The 23,300-nt window shown below is 42.6% G+C and overlaps 2 protein-coding genes across 51 annotated transcripts in view; one reads left to right on the forward strand and one right to left on the reverse strand.

The window, feature by feature from the left end:
• Positions 1 to 11,390, forward strand: part of AP4S1 (adaptor related protein complex 4 subunit sigma 1) — a 61,159-nt gene extending 49,769 nt beyond the window's left edge. Inside the window, exon 6 of the mRNA XM_002753788.7 lies at positions 10,872 to 11,390. Coding sequence (XP_002753834.1) covers positions 10,872 to 11,000 — 129 coding nt within the window. The 3' untranslated portion in view covers positions 11,001 to 11,390. The remainder of the gene's footprint in view (positions 1 to 10,871) is intronic.
• Positions 11,391 to 18,824: 7,434 nt separating this feature from the next.
• HECTD1 (HECT domain E3 ubiquitin protein ligase 1) overlaps positions 18,825 to 23,300 on the reverse strand; it is a 93,846-nt gene continuing 89,370 nt past the window's right edge. For all 50 annotated transcript variants that reach the window (XM_078334684.1, XM_078334666.1, XM_078334661.1 and 47 more), the window contains 5 exons: positions 23,109 to 23,187; positions 22,579 to 22,672; positions 21,121 to 21,271; positions 19,891 to 20,035; positions 18,825 to 19,778 (listed from right to left, as the gene is read on the reverse strand). In XM_078334684.1, coding sequence (XP_078190810.1) covers positions 19,641 to 19,778; positions 19,891 to 20,035; positions 21,121 to 21,271; positions 22,579 to 22,672; positions 23,109 to 23,187 — 607 coding nt within the window. In that variant the 3' untranslated portion in view covers positions 18,825 to 19,640. The remainder of the gene's footprint in view (positions 19,779 to 19,890; positions 20,036 to 21,120; positions 21,272 to 22,578; positions 22,673 to 23,108; positions 23,188 to 23,300) is intronic.

The following is a 23,300-nucleotide window of genomic DNA, read 5'->3' on the forward strand; positions in this document are numbered from 1 at the left end:
CCTCTCTTCCCCTCTAACCAAGTTATGTATATTTACTGTCCTTAGGAATTACTTAGGCATATCCATCTGGCAAATTAGCCATTTCACATTATATATAGAAGGGAACTAAGTCTTTCTAGACCTGAAAGTTTACGACTTTGCTCTAGCTTTGATCTCACTTGTACTTCAGTGATCTAAAAGTGGAGCAGGCAGCAGAGAAGGAGACATGGTAACTCTTTTCTGTTGACACTCTTTTTTTTCCTTTTTTTGGAGATAGGGTCTTGCTCTGTCACCTAGGCTGGAGTGCAGCGGTGCAGTCATAGCTCACTACACCCTGGATCTCTTGGGCTCGAGTTATCCTCCCACCTCAGCCTCCCAAGTAGCTGGGACTATAGGTACACACCACATGCCCAGCTAATTTTTTAATTTATTTTTTGTAGAGATGGGGTCTCACTCTGTTGCATAGGCTGGTCTCAAACTTCTGGGCTCAAGCAATCCTCCTGCCTTGGACTCCCAAAATATTGATATTCTTAAAAGGGTACCACCTCAGCTATCTGAAAAATATCAAATTAAAAACCCATAACTGTCCTCTGTTTCATACATAGTTTTTTTTAACCATCACATGTCCAATGAAGACCTCTACAGACTAGTTACACAGCAGAAAGACTAGGGAACTTTATAAAGACTCCATCTGGGTAGGGCCATAGACATTCTACATGTGGTAGCATGCAGCCAGGCACCTGCTGGAGCAGCCAGCACTGCTTAGATATACTCTGCCAGGAAAGCTTCCTTAGGCCTTGAAGGTTGAAAACAAGCAAACTACTGTAATGGCAACCTGGATTTAGTTCTTCCACCACTCATGGTACATCATCTTTTTTGTGTTTGCTCAGGCTGTCAGTCCACATGGGACATACATGACTTAAGACTTGGTTTTGGTATAGGAGAAGGAAGCCAAAACCTCATCAATTCCCAGGAACTGCCCCCGCCTTGTCTTTTTCTCCAGAGTCTTTTCCCCTGATTTTTTAAAGGTAGGGAAGTTTCCAAGAGCCTGTACAGTTAAACTTGGAGAAATACAGTGCACCATTTACATTTCTTCCTAGTATGGACTTGTTCTACTTCTAGTAAGACTGACATCACAGAGCAAGACAGATTGGATTTTAAAAAGAAATAACCTAAGCATAAGAAATCAGGACAGAAACTCTGGCTTGCTGAAAAGCCTTCCAGTTACTGGAAACCCTCTGGTGCGATGGTGTCAGGTGGGGCGGACTGTACCCTTGGGACCAAGCACGTCAGTGACCTAAATCATCCACATGCTATGAATACATTCCTGTGCATGCTTCGATTACATTCTGCCCACCTGGCTGAAGTGAGGCCTGAAGATTCAGGAAGCCTATTTCTATAGGGAGAGTTTGCCCCATCACATACCTTGGTAGATTTATTTAAGACTTCAAATTTTATGAATTAAGGTGGTTTTTTAGGAACCAATAAATGAACTTCTCAATATAGGCTCAGCCGTTGAACCCCAGCAGGCTTGCTTTTCTCCAGCTAGTTCATAATTCAAAGGAGCTGTCTCTACCACTCCCATCTACTGAATAGCTAGGGGATGGCACCAGTGAACAGCACGGTGTGGGAGATGCACCAACTGCTTTTCAAATCAGTGCGTACTTGCTCTCCACATGAAGGTACAGAAAACCTCCACAGCCTTTTCAGTATTTGGTGCCTTTCAAGAGGATTAAAGACTTAGTTTATGTTGGTTAAAATGGAATGCAGCAGTACTGCCTTCAGGCCTGGACAGCCAGGAGCTCCTCGGGCCCTGTGCTCTAGAGGCCCTGCTCTGGCTCTGCTTTGCCAATACTCCTTCCCCATCATGGGCAGATGCCCACCAGCCCTCCTTATCCACGGCTTGACCACCTCTGGCTTCCTGGGCCCTAGAATTTATAGGGTGCCTAGATAGCCCAGCGCCTGCCACCACAGCCTCTGCAAGCCTCTCCTCCACCTTTACCCCAAGACTAGGGGAAGGAATGATAGGTAGGCTAGGCTGGTAGCTGGGATGTCCCATGTATGTGCCTCGGGAGAGAAACAAGAACAGGCTGGAGTCTCTACTTACACTCTTGTGCCTCCTTGCCCCACAAATATAGGCTAGAATCTAGAATGTTTTCTTGATTTAAAAACATCTTTAGGCTAGGCACAGTGGCTCATGCTGGTAATCCCAGCACTTTGCAGGGAGCAGGAGGATTGCTTGAGGCCAGGAGATTGAGACCAATCTGGGCAACATAGGGAACCCAGTCTCTCAAAACATTTAAAAATTAGACAGGCATTGATGGTGTGTGCCTATGTCTCAGCTACTAGGGAGGCTGAAGTAGGAGGATCACTTGAGCCTGGGAGGCTGAGGCTGCAGTGAGCCATGATTGTGCCACTGCACTTCAAGGTCTTGCAACAGAGCAAGACCTTATCTTTAAAAATAAAAATCATCTTTACAACATTCCTGCTTGTTTATAAACTCTTAAAGTCTCACAGCCTGATCAGTTGATTCTAGAACTCTAAAGGTCTGGTGAAATGTGTGAAAGAACCCTGATTCATGCCCATTTTATTGCAGTTGAGGGTGGGACATAGGAAGGACCTCAATGCTGTGTGCCCTCTCTGTGACACCACTAGCATCTGCCATGGTGCTTCCTGGAAGAATGACGATGTGCAGGCAACAGTAATTGGCACTGCCACGGTTTGCAGTCAGGTCTTGATCAGGCCCACTGTGGGGCCTCTACCTCTAGTTCCATCAGCTTCCTAAAATCTGAAATACTTTTAGAGATCTAGAAACCAAAATAGGGCTCAAAGTAGGAGAAAACATCAGCCTGATTTAATGAGAAATTGCAAAAATACTTGTTCAAACTGAGGCTATAGGAATATCAGCCAGAAGAACAAATTCTTCAGGGAGGCATCCAGCACTGAAGTGGCAGCTTCTAAATGAACTGAAATTTTCTGCATGCTCTCTCAGAAAGTTACAGTGGTAATTAATTAAAATCATTACAAAAGAATTTCTTCTGAGGCATGATAGAGCATGTAACAACTTCAGGAATGGCTTGATTTTTTTTTTTTTTTGGGGGGGGACAGAGTCTCACTCTCATGCCCAGGCTGGAGTGCAGTGGCACGATCTCAGCTCACTGCAACCTCTGCCTCCCAGTTTCAAGCGATTCTTGTGCCTCAGCCTCCTGAGTAGCTGGGACTATAAGTGCGCACCACCACACCTGGCTAATTTTTTTGTATTTTTAGTAGAGATGGGGTTTTGCCATGTTTGCCAGGCTGGTCTACAACTCCCTACCTCAGGTGATCCACCCACCTTGGTCTCCCAAAGTGCTAGGAGTACAGGTGTGAGCCTCTGCGCCCAGCCAGGAATGGCTTGATATTTTCAGAAAGAGTAGACAAGCTCTGCTTTCCCTGAAGGGTATATTTAGCGTCATAGAAGCCAGGTACTTTGAAACTAGAAGAAACTTACACAACCATCAGGTTAAAACTTCACTTTAAAAAATTAATGTAAAAAAATTTTTTTACAGTCAGGGTCTTGCTCTGCTGCCCAGGCTTGAGTGTAGTGTTGTGATCATGGCTCACTGCAGCCTCAAACTCCTGGGCTTAAGCAATCATTCCACCTCTGGTTCCAGAATAAGAAAACAAAAATACCAAGGAAAAAATTACATCTAGGAATAAAATTTAAATGAAAACAGCATTTTACTATGTTGCCTAGGCTGGTCTTGAACTCTTGGGCTCAAGCGATCCTCCCCCCTTGGTCTCCCATAGTGCTGGGTGAGTCACTGTTGGCTGGCCTAAGACCTCACTTTTTAGATTAAAAGGCTGAGACCCAGGGCCGAGCGCGGTGGCTCACGCCTGTAATCCCAGCACTTTGGGAGGCCGAGGCGGGTGGATCCCAAGGTCAAGAGATCAAGACCATCCTGGTCAACATGGTGAAACCCCGTCTCTACTAAAAATAAGAAAAATTGGCTGGGCATGGTGGTGCACACCTGTAATCCCAGCTACTCAGGAGGCTGAGGCAGGAGAATTGCCTGAACCCAGGAGGCAGAGGTTGCGGTGAGCTGAGATCGCACCATTGCACACCAGCCTGGGTAACAAGAGCAAAACTCCGTCTCAAAAAAAAAAAAAAGGCTGAGGCCCAAAGAGGTTCTGTGACATGTCCCAATCCATAGAGCTACTTTAGGGCAGAGCTGGTACTAGTTTCTGGGTTTCCAGGGCTCTTGACTCTAGAGTTATAAATTGGGTAGGTTAAATTCGACATTTTTTTTTCTTTTTTCTTTTTTTTCTGTGAGATGGAGCCTTGCTCTGTCATCCAGGCTGGAGTGCAGTAGCACAATATCAACTTACTGCAACCTCTGCCTCCCAGATTCAGGTGATCCTCCTGGCTTAGCCTTCTGAGTAGCTGGGATTACAGATGCTTTCCACCATACCTGGCTAATTTTTTTATTTTTAACAGACACAGGGTTTCACCATTTTGGCTAGGCTGGTCTTGATCCCCTGACCTCAAGTGATCTGCCCACCTTGGCCTCTCAAAGTGCTGGGATTACAGGCATGAGCCACTGCACCCAGCCTAAATTTAACATATTTTTAAAAACTTAATCATCTGGAGTAGACTGTGGCAATTTAGTCTATTTATTTATAAATAAAACATTTATAAAATGCCTGTCACCATGGTGCCTTAGTATTGTCAAAGCTTTTTTGTGAATAAGGGGAGATATTTTAAAGAAACGCTTTTGGTTAGAGGAGTCAGAAAAGATGAAAAATTTTGAGAGTATCTGTGAAGGTCTTGATGAGAACATGCTCTTCAAAAGTGGAGTTTACATTCAGATTTCTAAACATCCTTTTTCCTTTTGAAAATGTGAAATGGAAAGCCTAATTGCCAGAGAGTGAGGACTGGCCTGTGGGTCCGAGAGAATGTGTGCAATCGTTTCTCTGTGGGAAGGGCAGGCACTGAGGGACGAGGGGCCCAGGGCCTTCTCCAGCATGGCAGCTGTAGCCAGGGCCGTGGTGGGTGATGGGAGTCTTGGATAGGAACAGTCCCCAGGAGTCAGCCAGTACCCTGGAAGGAGACGTGAATCTTATAGATTTGACGGTTCTGCCTCCAGGTTTTTTTTGGCTCCCACTAGCTTTGACCACTTTCCTGTTTCCTTAAGGAGTCCTCTAGGTGCCATATTCATCTGCCAGCATTCCTCACCACCAGGTCTCTCTGCTTTAACCCTATTACTTTTGTTCCATGTTTCTGGTTTCTGTTCTAGTCAGGAATAGTGACAGCAAGTTATCAGAACCAAGAGAGACTTAGGAAAAAAATGAGAATAATGACTGACCCAACTCTGACTTTCATATTTAATTTTACATAACCCTACATAAACTTTAAGCAAAACCACAGCTGGCTATCCTGTTGTTCTTAGAATGAGTGGGCCTTTAATGAAAACCTACTTTAAAAAAAGGGTAACAGCTGGGCGGGGTGGCTTGCGCCTGTAATCCCAGCACTTTGGGAGGCTGAGGTGGGTAAATCACCTGAGATTAGGCATTCAAAACCAGCCCGGCCAACTTGATGAAACCTCATCTCTACTAAAAATACAAAAATTGGCTAGACAGGCATGGTGGCATGTGCCTGTAATCCCAGGTACTTGGGAGGCTGAGGCAGGAGAATCTCTTGAACCTTGGAGACAGAGGTTGCAGTGAGCCAAGATCATGCCACTGGACTCCAGCCTGAAGACTCCACCAAAGGAAAGAAAGAAGAGAGGAAGGGAGGGAGGGAAAGAAGGAAAGGAAAGGAAGAAAAAAGAAAGAAAGAAAGAAAATGAAGGAAAGGAAGGAAGGAAGGAAACGAAAACAGTCCTTTTCTGTGGTCTAATTAGCAGGAGACAAAATGTGAACAGGGCCAGGCACCGTGGCTCATGCCTGTAATTCCAACACTTTGGGAGGCTGAAAAATAAAATTCTAATGTCAGACCCATAAACATTTCAATCACTTTAGTTTTATTTAATTAATTTATTTATTTAATTTTGAGACAGAGTCTCACTCTTGCCCAGGCTGGACTGCAGTGGCACAGCCTCGGCTCACTGCAACCTAGTGAACACACTGGGCAACATAGTGAAACCACATCCCTACAAAAAATACAAAAATTAGATGGGCGTGTTGGTGCACGCCTGTGGTCACAGTTACCTGGGAGGCTGAGGTGGGAGGATCACTTGAACACAGGAGGTCGAGGCTACAGTGAGCCCAGATTGTGCCTCTGTACTCCAACCTGGGCAACAGAGTAAGACCTCGTCTCAAAAAAAAAAGAAAAGTGAACAGACTGTACTACAAGAAGAATGTCTCCAGGACTATTCTGAATCTTCATGATGATAGCCTTCTATATAGTAGTGTTTTCTGGGGGAAATGTGAACACAGTGGCCCTTGGCAGCTTATCTAATTTGGTGGGAAATTAACCTATGAGTAATGAGAGAACAAGTTTTCCCACCCTACCTATTTTATTAAAGAACACTTTACTTAGCTAGAATCTTTTTTAAAAAGAGAAATAAAATGAAAAACGAAGGAATCCAAGACCCAAGTCTGGAGTTACAAATTGTAGTTTCTAGGCTGGTCTCTCTGCCCTGGAATTCCTTTTGAGATTCCATTTGACTCCAAGCCGCTCAGTTTCTCACTTATTAAAGGATTATTTGACTGCCACTGTGGTGTTAAAATCTTCATATGGAAAAGTATTTTATGATCCAGAGTTCAAAATTCCAACGTTGGGGCTGGGCGCAGTGGCTCATGCCTCTAATCCCAGCACTTTGGGAGGCTGACGCAGGCAGATCACTTGAGGTTAGGAGTTTGAGACCAGCCTGACCAACATGATAAAACCTCGTCTCTACTGAAAACACAAAAAAATTAGCTGGGCATGGTGGCATGGGCCTACATTCCCAGCAGCTCAAGAGGTTGAGGCACAAGAATCCTTTGAACCCGAGAGGCAGAGGTTGTAGTGAGCTGAGATCGTGCCACTGCATTCCAGCCTGAGCAACAGAGAGAGACTCCATCTAAAAAAAATTAAATCCCAATGTTGGACCCATAAACATTTCAATCACTTTGATTTTATTTATTTTTAATTTATTTAATGTTTTTATTTATTTATTTTTGAGACAGAGTCTTACTCTGTCGCCCAGGCTGGAGTGCAATGGCACAGTTTCGGCTCACTGCAACCTCCACCTCCTGTGTTCAAGTGCTTCTCCTACCTCAGTCTCCTGAGTAGCTGGGATTACAGGCATATGCCACCACACCTAGCTAAGTTTTGTATTTTTCGTAGAGATGGGGTTTCACCATATTGGTCAGGCTGGTCTCGAACTCCTGGCCTCGGGTGATCCACCTGCTTTGGCCTCCCAAAGTGCTGGGATTACAGGTGTGAGCCACTGCACCCATCGCCATTTCAATTACTTTAATTAAAAAGTTGATTTCCAGTGGCCATAATATTCCAGGAGCCTTGTGACGTTCATTTGCAATCCACATTATGTGAAAATTCAGAAAGGCTCTTAGGTTTCTAGGTTGGGAGAAAGTGGACTTCAGTAACTCCGCTCTTTGGGAGATTGTTTCTAGTTCATGTCAGCTTAATCTTAGGGGCCTCATGAAAGAAAACAGGTTGCCTTAGGATCTTTAGAGTCAGTCAAGTCATTGCAGCCTGAAGGTAAGACCATCTTTCAATAGTCATTCTTAGCTCACTACATTAATATACCAACAGTCTGGGCCTTTCTTGCTTCCTCCTATTTCAAATGTCAGCATTGCAGAGTGTTTGCCCATGTTTATTCCATGGGCTTAGCATATTGGGTATTTTTTAGTCCCTGCTTACCTGGCATATGGCCTAAATGCCATTACTCTTGGCCTCAGCAGGGTGTACAAGTTGCTCATAAACTAAATCAAGATGTAAACAACAGCTGGATTCTTATTTTAAAGAAGTCATATAATTCCAAGGGGAAATCAGCTTTCAGGCCTTTGCCTCACATTGGATTTGGTCTGTAGTTCCCCTATAGTGCCAGAAAACTACATGATTATTAGGGTTTGAGTCAGATACACAGATACACAGGCAGGGCAGTCACATGCCCACAGTATACAGTGACCTCATTGAGCAACTTGTTTCCAGGATGTGGGAAACTGACTTGCTGGAGGACCTTGTCCTTGTAATGTGGGGATATCACTCACTTTGATTTTATTTATTTTTAATTTATTTAATTCAGTAAATTCTGATCTGAATTTCAAAACAGTTGGGCAGTTGCTCAAGGGGACATCTGAACTGCAGATCATCTACTTGCTACAAGTGGGGCAGTCCACAGAGCAGCTTGATCCCCGAACCAATTCTTGGGTTAAAATTAGATTTCCTTCTATCTCAAAGTCATCTTGGGACGTTTTCAAAGGCACTAAGGCTTTCATTGCCCTCGGTGAGTACAACAGGAGAGTTCTGCAGGCCATTTTCCATGTAGCCACCTGAGTCTTTCTATACGTACCTGGCTGTCATTCTCACTTTGTCTCACCCAAGTTCTGGCTTCTGGGTCTAGTGAACTTGTTTGAATCAAGGGGCTAACATTCCAGTCCCAGTTTGGCCTTGGGACAAAGCAATCATCTGCATAATTGGAAGACATTATTAATAGGTATATCAGAGTAACGCTTTTTTTTTTTTTCTGGGTCACTTAAGGACAGTTCCCATGGGTCCCTGGGAAACAGTTTATTCTGTGGGAGGACTATTTGCACAGAGCTTAATGAGATAGTCACACAGAGCCTAATAAAAACTTTAAAGTCATTTGCTGTTTGTCCTATTCTGTGTAGATGCACTTCACTAAGCAAATAGGCGGGTGTCTAGCCCCTCCTGAGGAGCCTGTAAGCAGAGCAGTCAAGCCCAAGCTTTGGGTTTAAATTCCAGCCTGCTATTTAGTAGCCATGTGACCTTGGACTATGCTTTAAGCCTGTTTGATCCTGGGTAAACTGAGGATAATATGCAACACGTATATCAGAGATATGTAGAGGGCTGAAACTCAACACAGTGTTGGTGTAGAGGGCTGAAACTCAACACAATGACTGGAACAGGAGTATTCAAATAATTGTTAATGTTAGTATTATTGTCTGGGAAGACAACATTATTATTGTTTTTTGTTTGTTTGTTTGTTTGTTTTTGAGATGGAGTCTTTGAACACAATGTAGACTTTGAATACAATGTAGACTTTGAACATCTGGCTGAAAAAAAATCAAGTGGCAACAATTCACTTTACTAAGAATTTTCAACTCCCCTAGTACATTTAATTACCTCTTTGTTGAATGAAGTTTATTTGAAACAATATGTCAACTGTTTTGTTTTTGTAACAGACCAGGATCATGCTCTTTAAGTAGATATGGAACTTCAGATATTAAAATGTAGAATTCAGAAACATTCATTGTCATCTCATTTCAATTCCTCTTTCACAAAAGAAAAGTTAGGTTTTCAGCTGAAGGGGTTCTTGAGGGAAGCATTTAGTTCTTTACAGTTTGTCAGACATCATAGTCTAACAATATTTTCTTCTTTCCTCATGCCCTATACTAACTTTGCAATAAGAACACCTGTAGCTGGGCGCGGTGGCTCATGCCTGTAATCCTAGCACTTTGGGAGGCCAAGGTTGGTGGATCACCTGAGGTCAGGAGTTCAAGACCAGCCTGGCGATCATGGAGAAACCCCATCTTTAAAAAAAATTAAAAATAAATAAATAAATAAAAAGAACACCTGTAAGCTAAAGTGACTCCATAATTCTCAAATGACTTCTTAGAACTACCCATTTGTAAGAGATACTGTCCTGCAATTCAGAAGTTTTGTTATGCCCTGCCTTCTTCATTCATTTTCTTCTCATAGTTATTTTTACATTAGTCTGACAGAAGATAACTGAAGGTGCAAGGCATTTATTTTGGTGAGGAGGCTGGAAGCTGTAGAGGCGGGTGTCTAGCCCCTCCTGAGGAGCCTGTAAGCAGAGCAGTCAAGCCCAAGCTTTGGGTTTAAATTCCAGCCTGCTATTTAGTAGCCATGTGACCTTGGACCATGCTTTAAGCCTGTTTGATCCTGCGTAAACTGAGGATAATATGCAACATGTATATCAGAGATATGTAGAGGGCTGAAACTCAACACAGTGTTGGTGTAGAGGGCTGAAACTCAACACAATGACTGGAACAGGAGTATTCAAATAATTGTTAACGTTGTTAGTATTATTGTCTGGGAAGACAACATTATTATTATTGCTTTTTGTTTGTTTGTTTTTGAGAAGGAGTCTTGCTCTGTCGCCCAGGCTGGAGTGCAGTGGTGTGATCTCAGTCAGCTCACTGCAACCTCCGCCTCCCAGATTCAAGTGATTCTCCTGCCTCAGCCTCCCTAGTAGCTGGGATTACAGGCAAGTGCCATTATGCCCAGCTAATTTTTTGTATTTTTAATAGAGATGAGGTTTCACAGTGTTAACCAGAATGATAACCTGGCTAGGATGATCTGACCTCATGATCCACCCACCTTGACCTCTCAAAATGCTGGGATTACAGGTGTGAACCACTGTGCCCAGCGACATTATTCTTGAGTTCAGGTCATTCTCTTGCCACATGACACTTGCTTTGTTCTCTAGCTCTTAGTAGATTTCCTATCCCTTTGGTTAAAAAATAGAGCTGTTTCATTTATGCCTACTTATCCTGTTAACCAAGGTAAAACTAGGTATGTATGTATATGTGAAGGTAACAATTTCTAATATGGGCACCAGTTTTAAATTTCATTTCAGAAATTCTCTACAAAAAACCCTCATGCTTAGGCTAATTTATACTGGGAAAAGTCTAGGTTAAGCCATAAATTTTTACTGAATGTTAACATTTTTATGACTTTAATTTCCTTAATATAAACCTAGATAATGTTTAATTTAGATAAAGTACACATCATTTTGGATGAGATGGTGTTAAATGGCTGCATTGTGGAAACTAACAGGGCAAGAATTCTTGCCCCTCTACTAATTCTTGATAAGATGTCAGAAAGCTGAGAGGAAGTCTCTTTCAGACAACATGGATTTATCAGAAATGTGAGTACCATGGAATACATCTCAACATTTGTAACCCAGAAGAATCTGGAAGACCACAATTACAAAATGGGGCATCCTTCCAAAGACATTATAAATAGGTGTTTTCCAGTTTCTAAAAACAAAACTGTACTTTAAAATATGAACAAAGAAAATTTTTTTTCTAAACTGAGAGAGATGTTTTATTTTCTAATTGTAAACATAACTTTCCTACTTCTTTAAATTCTGTTGAGCATCTAAGGAACCCTTCCTGGTCCATGCTTCTTTTTGCAGGTTGAATTCAGGAATAGGAGGATGGTAGTGGGAAGAAAGTATGCCAGTTTTCTGTCAGCCAATAAAGTTTTAAAATTTAAACACAGACATTTTGAGTAATGTTTTCTGAAGGCTTTTTCTTTTCTTTTCTTTTTTTTGTTTTTTGTTTTTTTGAGACGGAGTCTAGCTCTGTCGCCTGGTGCGTTCTCAGTTTACCGCAATCTCCACCTCCTGGGTTCAAGCAGTTCTCCTGCCTCAGCCTCCTGAGTAGCTGGGATTACAGGCATCCGCCACCACACACAGCTCATTTTTGTATTTTTAGTAGAGATGGGGTTTCTCCATGTTGGCCAGGCTGTTCTCAGAACTACTGACCACAAGTGATCCACCCGCCTTAGCCTCCCAAAGTGCTAGGATTACAGGCAGCAGCCACCGCACCTGACTTCTAAGGCCTGTCTTACTCCTTTAAAAGGCTTAGTAAAATTTAGTTTTTAAGAGGTTTTATTATTACTATTATTTTATTTTTTATTTATATATATATATATATATATATATATATATATATATATATATATTTTTTTTTTTTTTTGAGACCCAGTCTCGCTCTGTCATCAGGCTGGAGTGCAGTGGCTGATCTCAGTTCTCTACAAACTCCAACTCCCTGGTTCAAGTGATTCTCCTGCCTCAGCCTCCTAAGTAGCTGGGATTATAAATGTGCACCACCATGCCCTGCTAATTTTTGTTTTTAGTAGAGACAGGGATTCACCATGTTGGCCAGGATGGTCTCGATCTCCTGACCTTGTGATCTGCACCCTCCAGCCTCCCAAAGTGCTGGGATTACTGAGTCACCCAGGCTGGAGTGCAATGGCATGGTCTCAACTTACTGCAACCTCTGCCTTCAAGCTATTCTCCTGCCTCAGCCTCCCACGTATCTGGGACTACAGTTGCACGCCACCACACCCAGCTAATTTTTGTATTTTTAGTAGAGACTCGGTTTCACCATGATGGCCAGGTTGTTCTTGAACTCCTGACCTCAAGTGATCCACCCACCTCAGCCTCCCAAAGTGCTGGGATTACAGGAATGAGGTGGTTTTTTTTTTTTTTTTTTTTTTAAGAGAGAAGTGGGTCTCCCTGTGTAAGTGGCTAGTCACAAGCATGATCACGTTGCACGACAACCTTGAACCTCCTGGGCCTGGCTTTAAAAGCTTCGTAATGTGGCCAGGCGCGGTGGCTCAAGCCTGTAATCCCAGCACTTTGGGAGGCCAAGATGGGTGGATCATGAGGTCAAGAGATCGAGACCATCCTGGTCAACATGGTGAAACGCCATCTCTACTAAAAAAATACAAAAAATTAGCTGGGCACAGTGGCGTGTGCCTGTAATCCCAGCTACTCAGGAGGCTGAGGGAGGAGAATTGCCTGAACCCAGGAGGCGGAGGTTGCGGTGAGCCAAGATTGCACCAGTGCACTCTAGCCTGGGTAACAAGAGCGAAACTCAGTCTCTAAATAAATAAATAAATAATAAATTAATAAATAAATAAATAAATAAATAAAATGTAATGTGGGCCTGGTACAGTGGCTCACACTTGTAACCCCTTCATTTTCGGAGACTGAGGAAGGAGGATCTCATGAGGCCAGAAATTCAAGACCCACCTGGGCAACATAGACTTTATCTCTACAAAAGATACAAAAGTTATCTGGGTGTGGTGGCACATATCTGTAGTCTCAACTACTTGGGAGTCTGAGGCAGAAGGATTGCTTGAACCCAGGAGTTCAAGTCTGCAGTGAGCTATGATTATGTCACCGCATTCCAGCCTGGGTGACAGAGCAAGACCCTGTCTCAAAAACAAAAAAGTCTGAGTGTGGTGGCTCAGGCCTGTAATCTCAACACACTGGAGTGCCAAGGGAGGAGGATTGCTTGAGCGCATTAGTTCAAGACCAGCCTGGGCAACACAGCAAGAACATATCTCTACAAAAAATAGCCAGGTGTGGTGACTCATGCCCTTTGGGAGGCCAAGGCAGGCAGATCACTTGAGGTCAGGAATTTGAACTCAGCGTAACCAACATGGTGAAATCTGTCTCTACTAAAAACACACAAAAAAAAAAATCAGCCAAAGTGGTGGCAGGTGCTTCTAATCTCAGCTACTCAGAAGGCTGAGGCAGGAGAATTCCTTGAACCTGGGAGGCAGAGGTTGCAGTGAGCCGAGATGGTGTCATGCACTCCAGCCTGGGTGACAGCAAGATGCTGTCTCTAGAAATAATTAATTAATTAAAAAGTCAGCTGTGGTGGTGAGCACCTGTACTCCCAACTACTCAAGAGGGTGAAGAGGGAGGATTGATTGAGCTGGGGGGTTTGAGGCTGCAGTGAACTATGATCACAACACTGCACTCCAACCTGGGTAACAGAGTGAAGCCCTGCCTCGAAACAAAACAAAACAAAAAACTTTTTATAACGTACCTAACAAAGATTGCAGAGTTCAATTTTATTTTCCAGTTTTTTAAAGCCTTTGATATTCATTTTAAGGGCACTTAGTAATTACAATGCTATTATGTAATTAACTCTATAGAGAACATTACTTTCAAATAATGGAAGGTCAGACATTAACAGAGCCCCAGAGAGCTCCTACAGCTATTCTTTTTTGTTTGTTTTTTGGAGACAGCATCTCCCTCTGCCTCAGGCCAGAGTACAGTGGTGTGAACATGCCTCACTGCAGCCTCTACCTCCTGGGCTCAGGTGATCCTCCCACCTCAGCCTCCCAAGTAACTGGGACCACAGGCATGCACCTCCTCCACCCAGCTAATTTTTGTAATTTTTTGTAGAGACAGGGTTTTGCCATGTTGTCCAGACTGGTTTCGAACTCCTGTGCTCCCGTGATCCATAGGCCTCCACCTCCCAAAGTGTTGGATTTACAGACCTGAGCCACACTGTGAGCCTTTTTATGCCACATTATTAAAGGGTTTGCTTATTAATATGCTTACTGTTAATGAAATTTAGTTCAAAGGTTTTCTTTGTTTTTTTTGAGACAAAGTCTTGCTCTTGTCGCCCAAGCGGGAGTGCAGTGGTGCAGTTTCGGCATACTGCAGCCTCTGCCTCCTGGGTTCAAGCAGTTCTCCCTCAGCCTCTCAAGTAGTTGGTTACAGGTGCCTGCCACCATTCCTGGCCAGGTTCAAAGTTTAAAAGTAGAATGCAGCCAGGCATGATGGCTTACGCCTATAATATCTGCACTTTGGGAGGCTGAGGCAGGCAGATCATTTGAAGTCAGAAGTTCAAGACCAGCTTGGCCAGCATGGTGAGACCCTATCTCTACTAAAAATATAAAAAATTACCTGGGCATGGTGTCATGGACTTCTAATCCCAGCTACTCAGGAAGCTGCAGTAGGAGAATTACTTAAACCTGGGAGGCAGAGGTTGCAGTGAGCTGAGATGGCGATAGTGCCTCTGTACTCCAGCCTGGGCAACAGAGCGAGACTCTCTCAAAAAAATAAAAAATAAAAAAATAGAAATAGAATCAAGAAAACGTCTTTGTATAGGCAGGCATGAAATGAATCCTTCTCTTCTTCCCTTTTGCTCCTTTAACCCCCTTCTCCTGCAATGCCTTGAAGTAAATTACTGTCATTACAGAAGAGCAATGCACCACATCCCCCCAAAACCTTTCTGTATGCTTTTGCTACCCAGGTAACAGAATATACAGAACTATCTTAGGTGAATGGACAGTAGTCCCTCCCTTATCCACTGTTTCACATTCTGTGGTGTTACCTATGGTCAACTGAGGTCCCAAAATATTAAATGAAATATTCCAGAAATAAACAATGTATAAGTTTTAAACTGCATGCCATTCTGAGTAGTGTGACGAAATCTGGCACCATCCCACTTCGTCCTGCTGTCCTGCTCTGTCTCGCCTAGGAGGTGAATCATCCCTTTGTCTACACTACTCACTTGACAGTCATTTAGTAACTGTCTTGGTTACCAGATGGACAGATCATGAGAAGGGTAAGTATAGTACAATAAGCTCTTGAGAGAGACTACATTCACATATATATGTATTTTTAACACAGGGTCTTGCTCTGTTGCCCAGGCTCCATTGCAGTGGCATGATTATGGCTCACTGCAGCCTCAACCCCCAGCCTGGGCTCAAGCGATCCTCCCACCTCAGCTTCCCGGGTAGCTGGGACCGCAGGTATGTGCCATCCTACTCAGCTGATTTTTTTTATTTTTTGTAGAGACGAGATCTCCATATGTTGCCTAGGCTGATCTCGAATTCCTGGGCTCTAGCGACCCTCCTTACCTCGGCCTTTGAAAGTGCTGGTGGGATTACAGGCATGAGCTACCACACCTGACCATCTTTTGTTTTTTAAGAGGTGGGGTCTCTGTTACCCAGGCTGGATTTGAACTCCTGGGCTCAAGCCATCCTCCTGTTTCAGCCTTCCTAGTAGCTGGAGCTATAGGTGCACACCACCATGCCCACCTTTCACATAGCTTTCTTACAGTATATGGTGATAATTGTTCTATTATTATTAATCTTACTGTGTCTAATTTATAAACTTTATCATAGGTATGTATAATAGGAAAAAACATTCTTTCTCTCTCTCCCTATATAGGAGTGGTAGGTCAGGTGCAATGAAAAAAGTAGAAATCTTTTTCTGAATATAGAGACGGGGTCTCACTGTGTTGCCCAGGCTGGTCTCAAACTCCTGGGCTCAAGCAATCATCCCATCTCAGCCTCTCAAAGTGCAAGGATTATAGGGGTGAGCTACCCTGCCCGGCCTAAATCTATTTTTGGTGTATTAAGATATTGTGCCAGCCTACGGAATCATTCAAGAGTTCATTCTTTACTGACACTCCAGCCTCTAAAAGAGGGCATGAATGCACTTGTTTTCTGAAACGGAGTGTAGTGGCATGATCTCAGCTCACGGCAACCGCCGTCTCCTGACTTCAAGCAATTCTCCTGCCTCAGTCCCCCCAGTCGCTGGGATTCTAAGCATGCACCACCACACCAGACTAATTTTTGTATTTTTAGTGGAGATGGGGTTTCACCATGTTGGCCAGGCTGGTCTCAAAACACTGACCTCAGGTAATCTGCCCGCCTTGGCCTCCCGAAGTGCTGGGATTACAGATAGGAGCCACCAAGCCTGGCCAAATGCACATTTCAGAGACATCATTCAGCACTACTGTTCTGTTTGGTTTGTCTATGCATTGTGTGGGGTAGGCAGTGGAGGCTTTGCTTTTTTGTCCTATTCTAAAAATCTACTTGCAATATCAAGGTTTCTATCTATAAAAACGCAGACCAACAGTCAATAGTGGACTCCAAACCTGAGTTTTTTTGGACTCGTTCAGGAAGGCAGAGGGAAGGCTTCTGACCTGTGCGAACAGGGAGTGGGTTGTGTGTACAGATTCACCTTTGTATCAGGTAGCCAAGGTCTGGGGAAAGCCCAGTCTAGACCAAAGTGCTATGGAGGTCTTTCTGAGACACATTAGTTGGGAAACACTGTCCTAGTTGGTAGAGAACTTAATCAGTAGCACATTCGCATAACTGCTGAAACTGGTACACCAGAAGTAGCTAGGGAATGAACAAAATTAATTTTTGGGTCACACCAAAATAGTACTTGAATTACATCTCGGCACAGATTTTAGAACCTTGAGAGAGTAACAATTAAAAAAAAAAAATAGTTGGTAGGTATCATAGGACACAATATTTAAGAACTCCACAGTTTAGGTGGAGACCCCAGTAGATGTCTCAGAACACTTGACTCATGTATATCTGTACTTACAGGTTGTGTCACCATCTAACTTCACTAAGATGCTTTAAGTGACTACTTATATTTGGTCAGCCTTACCTTGTTCTTGGGATTTTTTTCCTGAGGAAACTCCTAATCTCTGTTGCCCAGGCTGGAGTGCAAGTGCTGAGATCTTGGCTCACTGCAACCTCCGCTTCCCAGGTTCAAGCATTTCTCCTGCCTCTGCCTCCCGAGTATCTGGGATTACAGGCATGCACCACCACACCCGGCTAATTTTTTTGTATTTTTAGTAGAGACTGGGTTTCATCATGCTAGTCAGGCTGGTATCAAACTCCTGACCTTGTGATCTGCCCATCTCAGCCTCCCAAAGTGCTGGAATTACAGGCGTGAACCACCATGCCTGGCCAACTCCTAATATTTCAAAAACAGCTACCGATTTTATGTAAACTTTTAATTTTTATTTTTGAGACATTTCGCTCTTGTTGCCCAGGCTGGAGTGCAATGGCAGTCTCGTCTCACTGCAACCTCTCTCCTGGGTTCAAGCGATTCTCCTGCCTCAGCCTCCCAAGCAGCTGGGATTACCAGAATGTGCCACCAGGTCTGGCTGATTTTTATACTTTTAGTAGAGACAGCATTTCACCATGTTGGTCTCAAACTCCTGACCTCAGGTGATCCACTGGGATTACAGGTGTGAGCCATGGTGCTCAACCCAATTTTATGTAAAGTTATCAATTTATCTGCTGTAGCCACTTGCTAGACCAGGGTTTAGCAAGCTTTTTCTGTAAAGGGCCAAATAGTAAATATTTTAGGCTTTGTGTGCCATATGGTCTCTGCTAACTACTCAATTCTGACACTGTAGTGCAAAAGCAACCATGTAAATAAATGAGCATGGCTGTGTTCTAATAAAACTTTATTTCTCGACACAGATTTAAATTTTATGATTTTCTTTTTTTCTTGAGATGGAGTTTTGCTCTTGTTGCCCACGCTGGAGTGCCATGGCACGATTTCGGCTCCGCCTCCTGGTTTCAAGTGGTTCTCCTGCCTCAGCCTCCCAAGTAGCTGGGATTATAGGCATGTGCCACCACACCCGGCTAACTTTGTATTTTTACTAGAGATGGGGTTGCTCCATGTTGGTCAGGCTGGTCTCAAACTTCTGACCTCAGGTGATCCACCCACCTCAGCCTCCAGTGTTGGGATGACAGGCGTGAGCCACCATGCCCAGCCTAAATTTCATAATTTTCACATAAAATTATTCTTTTGATTTTTTTTTCCCCAACAATTTAAAATTTTTAAAGCTATGCTTAGCCCATGGGCCATTCAAAAACAGGCAGCAGGCCATAGTTTGCTAACTGTGGTGCCAGGCTAGTCTTGATAAAAGCTGACTACTGAGAAACATCTTAGAGACTTGTAATTATAGCAGAAGGTATCTTTTACAGGAAGGGATTGTGCCTTTTAAGAGGTAAATTATTGGGTAATTTCAAACATGCTTTTGATTCCTTAAAAACCATTTGAGCCAGGTGTGGTGGTATACACCTGTAATCCCAGCTACTCAGGAAGCTGCAGTGGGAGAACTGCTTGATCCTAAGAGTTTGAAACCTGCCTGGATAACATAGCAAGACCCTGTCTTTAAAAAAAAAAAAAAAGTTGTTTGGTTAACTCAGGCCTAGTGTCATTTCTTTCACCTATAACCATAGAGTGGCAATAATTGGAATTTGGAAATACAGCCCCTTCTTCAAAACGAAAGAACAGCAGTATCCTGGTGTTGTGACGCTCTGATGATTACATTGAAATAGTCACATGACACAGTTTTGTACGCTGCAAACATTTTAATGATTATTGTTGAGCATACATTTTGGAAATTTTTTACTTCAAACAGCAACAAGTTAAATAAATGTTTATAATATACAAAGAAAATACAACCAAAAGTAAAACTTGCTTTAAGTGTGCCTTGCACTTAGACCAGTGTTTTCCCCCCTTCATATAGCTTTAGTTTTGAGCTGCACAAACACATTTAAGACTTTGATCTTCATAGTACGGCATTTAGGAAATAAAAATATACTCCCACCTTAAAGAAATAAAAAGGTTGTGCATGATTATATGCCAAACAAAAGAGAGAACACTAGAATACTCTGATAGTGCAGGCATCATTAAAAAGGAAAAGAAAAAGCTTGAGATGCTCATTAATTCTCTAAGTTTTAAGGAAGCAGGATTTTTGACCATGTAGCTTAAAAGCCAGCAAAACAGAGATCAGTGACGGCAACTGTAGTGTATGGAGTATGAAATGACAAACTTTACACAAATACACTGTTAGAAATTTACCAGTGAACACTGAAGATCTGAGAAGCTGCTCTTTGGAACAGTCAAGTAGGACCACCTTATTCCAGTCACATAAGCCCTTGTAAAGTAACACAGTGTTCTGTGCTATATACTTGCTGGCTGGGTAAAGGATTTGTTTTGTCATTAGCAGCTAACAAACTTATTCCACATGTTCTTAAAGCCTTAATGGTGGGAAAAAAGGCAAGTGTCATTAGTGTGGAGGATCATATACTTCTCTGCACACAAACACAAGAGGCTTCACTAGTATTTTTAAAGTCTCTCATGTCTCCCATTGCACTTCAAAGCTCAATTGAGATGAAAGCCTTTCTCCATTGTAGCAGCTAGCAGGCGCTCTCTCATGATCTCCTCGGAAGAATATTCAGGCAACTTAAGGTAATGCACACATGTATTGACTGATGGATAGCTTGCATCAGTAGCGTCAACCTACAGAAAGAAAGCAAATACAACAGAAGACCATGAGTTTAAATACTTCTTTCTTTCAAAACTAAAGTAACTAAATTCCATTTGGATTTCCCATTAGCCAGAGAGCTTGTACCTTGCGTACAACCGTGAGCCTGGGATGCAGGTTAGCCAGTCCACCTGGGGGCAGAGTTGAACAACCAGTGGTAAACTGCAAGAATGCTTTCCTTTCATCAGAAGACATGCCACATAAAACCCTCACAAACCTCAGGAAACCAGGGCTAAAAGAACAAAAATATAGTTATATTGAGTTGACAGATTTAAATGAAAATCACTACCACTACTTTGTAAGGCAGCGACAAGCCTCCTAAAAAAACAGTATCCTCACATCAGAAGAACAGCACATCTAGACTCTTGGGTAAGTATGAAATGGGCTAATACAAGCTTCTTTAAAAATATCCCTGGCCACGCATGGCAGCTCATGCCTATAATCCCAGCACCCTGGGAGGCCGAGGCAGATGGATCACCTGAGGTCAAGAGTTCGAGACCAGCCTGACAACCGTAGTGAAACCCCATCTCTACTAAAAATACAAAATTAGCTGGGTATGGTGGCGCATGCCTGTAATACCAGCTACTCAGAAGGCTGAGGCAGGAGAACTGCTTGAACCCAGGAAGCCCAGGTTGCGGTGAGCCAAGATCATGCCATTGTACTCCAGCCTAGGCAACAAGAGCAAAACTCTATGTCAAAAAAAAAAAATTAATATAAATGTAGGCTATAGCGTAACAGCTTACAATTAAAAAAAATTTTTAAATAATGAACAATTAAAACACAATAAGAAAAGGAATCAACATCAGCCATGATGTCAGTTGTCTTTTTTTGTTTTGTTTCTCTTTTTGAGATGGAGTTTCATTCTTGTTGCCCAGGCTGGAGTGCAATGGCATGATGACCCACTGCAACCTCTGCCTCCTGGGTTCAAACGATTCTTCTGCCTCAGCCTCCTGAGTAGTTCGGATTACAGGCATGTGCCACCACGCCCAGCTAATTTTTGGTATTTTTAGTAGAGCTAGGGTTTTACCATGTTGGCTAGGCTGATCTCGAACTCCCAACCTCAAGTGATCTGCCCATCTTGGCCTCCCAAAGTGCTGGGATTACAGGTGTGAGCCACTGCACCTGGCCTGTATCAGTAGTCTTTTTGTATCTTCCCAGCCTTATCAATGGATATGCATTCTGGTAATTGTGAGACACCACTGCTTTCTCACTCACTCTATGAATGTAATTCACTGAGTTACAGTTCTTTAGAGAATCTGTCATTTGATTTGGGAAATATAAACAATTTTGTTGATCTTAGAAAATAGTAACACATACCTATCACGTGTATAACCCAGCTTAGGTTCAGTGTAATTGATAATATCCTCTGCTGCCCAGGATGGTGACTGGTTTCCACAAAGAATCATTTGAACTTCTTCATGGCTGAAGGAACTTAATTTCTCCATTGGAAAAACTTTATTAAACCCATCTACATCGTACGCACAACAGAAACACAAAAAACACACAACTCAATTTCCAAGTTATGATTCCAAAATACCAAATTTCAAACCAAAATACCCAGAATACTGTGCAACCATAAAAAAGAATGAAATCTATTAAGTGAAATAAGCCAAGCACAGAAAGACAAATATCACATGTTCTCACTTATATGTGGAAGCTTAAAAAGTTGATCTCATAAAGGTAAAGAATGATTGATATTAGAGGTTGGGAACGCTGCATGTGGGGGTGGATGCAGAGAGGCAGGTTAATGGATATAAACTTAAATAAAAGGAGTAAGTTCTAATGTTTTCTAGCATAGTAGGGTGACTATAGTTAACAATAATATATTGTATATTCCAAAGAAGCTAGGAGAGAATAATTGGAATGTTCCCAACACATAGAAATGATAAATGTCCAAGATGATGGAGATCCTATACTGATTTTATCGTTACACATTCTGTGTATCAAAATATCATGTGTGCCCCATAAACATGTACATATATTATGCAACAATGAAAAAATACCCATTACCAATGAAATGGACAGAAGATGAAGAAAACATTCATAAATGTTTGAACAAACAAGCATAAAATTAAGATAGCTTGAAATTGTAACTTAAATCAGAAACCCCTGCTTAACAGCACAAATGTGAACAGAGGGGTAACATTCAGTCGTAATGGTCAGTAGGCAAATTCTTATTACTACTCAGTCTGGAGTCTGCCAGCTCTTTCTGTCGTACAAGTCAGGCAAAAACTTTGTTCTCATTTTCAAAAGTAATTTACAGTGTAATATGCTTTGTTGCCATCATGATTCTTTCACAGTTTAATTCATGAGATGAATCTAGAATATATGCAACCTTATATCCACTTTCCTTCCTTCCTTCCTTCCTTCCCTCCCTCCCTCCCTCCCTCCTTCCTTTCCTTCTTTCCTTCCTTCTTCCTGAAGAAAGGTCTTCTTCTGTTGTGCAGGCTGGAGTGCAGTGCCCCAACATGGCTCACTGTAGCCTCAGCCTCCTGGGCTCAGACTATTCTCCCATGTCAGCCTCCCAGGTAGCTGGCACCACAGGCCCATGCCACCACATCTGGTTAATTTTTTAAAAACTGTTTTGTAGAGATGGGGTCTTGCCATGTTGCCCAGGCTGGTCTTGAACTCCTGAGCTCAAGCAATCCTCCTGCCTCAGCCTCCCAAAGTGCTGAGATTACAGGTGTGAGCCACCACACCTAACCACCAGCAATTCTTGACCTTAATTTCAACTGTAAAAGGAGAAAAATTATGCTAAAAATCCTTTAAAATTACCTCTAAAGGCTTCCATTTGTTTCTGAATACCCGTATGCATACAAAAGTCAAACATCAAATCCACATATTCTTCTGCATTATCCATTGTTATCATCTGCAAAAGAAAATTTGTCAGTATTATTGTTAATATCTAGAAATATTTCAGGAGTGACTGGTACAACTGGCCTTGTTAAGAGGATGTTTCAGAACTTATGACTATATTAAAAGCAAACTTTTGGCCGGGCACAGTGTCTCATGCCTGTAATCCCAACACTTTGGGAGGCTGAGGCGGGTGGATCATGAGGTCAGGAGTTCAAGACCAGCCTGGCCAAGATGGTGAAACCTTGTCTCTACTAAAAATACAAAAATTAGCTAGGCGTGGTGGCAGGTGCCTGTAATCCCAGCTACTTAGAAGACTGAGGCAGGGAACTGCTTGAACCCCAGAGCTGGAGGTTGCAGTGAGCCAAGACTGCACCACCGCACTCTATCCTGGACGACAGAGGGAGACTCAATCTCAAAAGAAAGAAAGAAAAAAAAAGCAAACTTTTTACCTCATCTTCACCACTTGGCTTGAGATCCACGGCTGTAAAACCATATATTCTTGAGGAAGGGCAAAACTGGAAATTTAAACTGGAAGGACAAAAAAGATTAAATTAACTGACATGCAGCTACTACTAATCATGTTTAGTTTTTATAACACTATCATCTGCCATCAGTAGGTACAAGAGAAAAAAATTTAAATA

The sequence above is a fragment of the Callithrix jacchus genome, chromosome 8 (assembly GCF_049354715.1).
Source record: "Callithrix jacchus isolate 240 chromosome 8, calJac240_pri, whole genome shotgun sequence".
NCBI classification, from domain to species: Eukaryota; Metazoa; Chordata; class Mammalia; order Primates; family Cebidae; genus Callithrix; species Callithrix jacchus.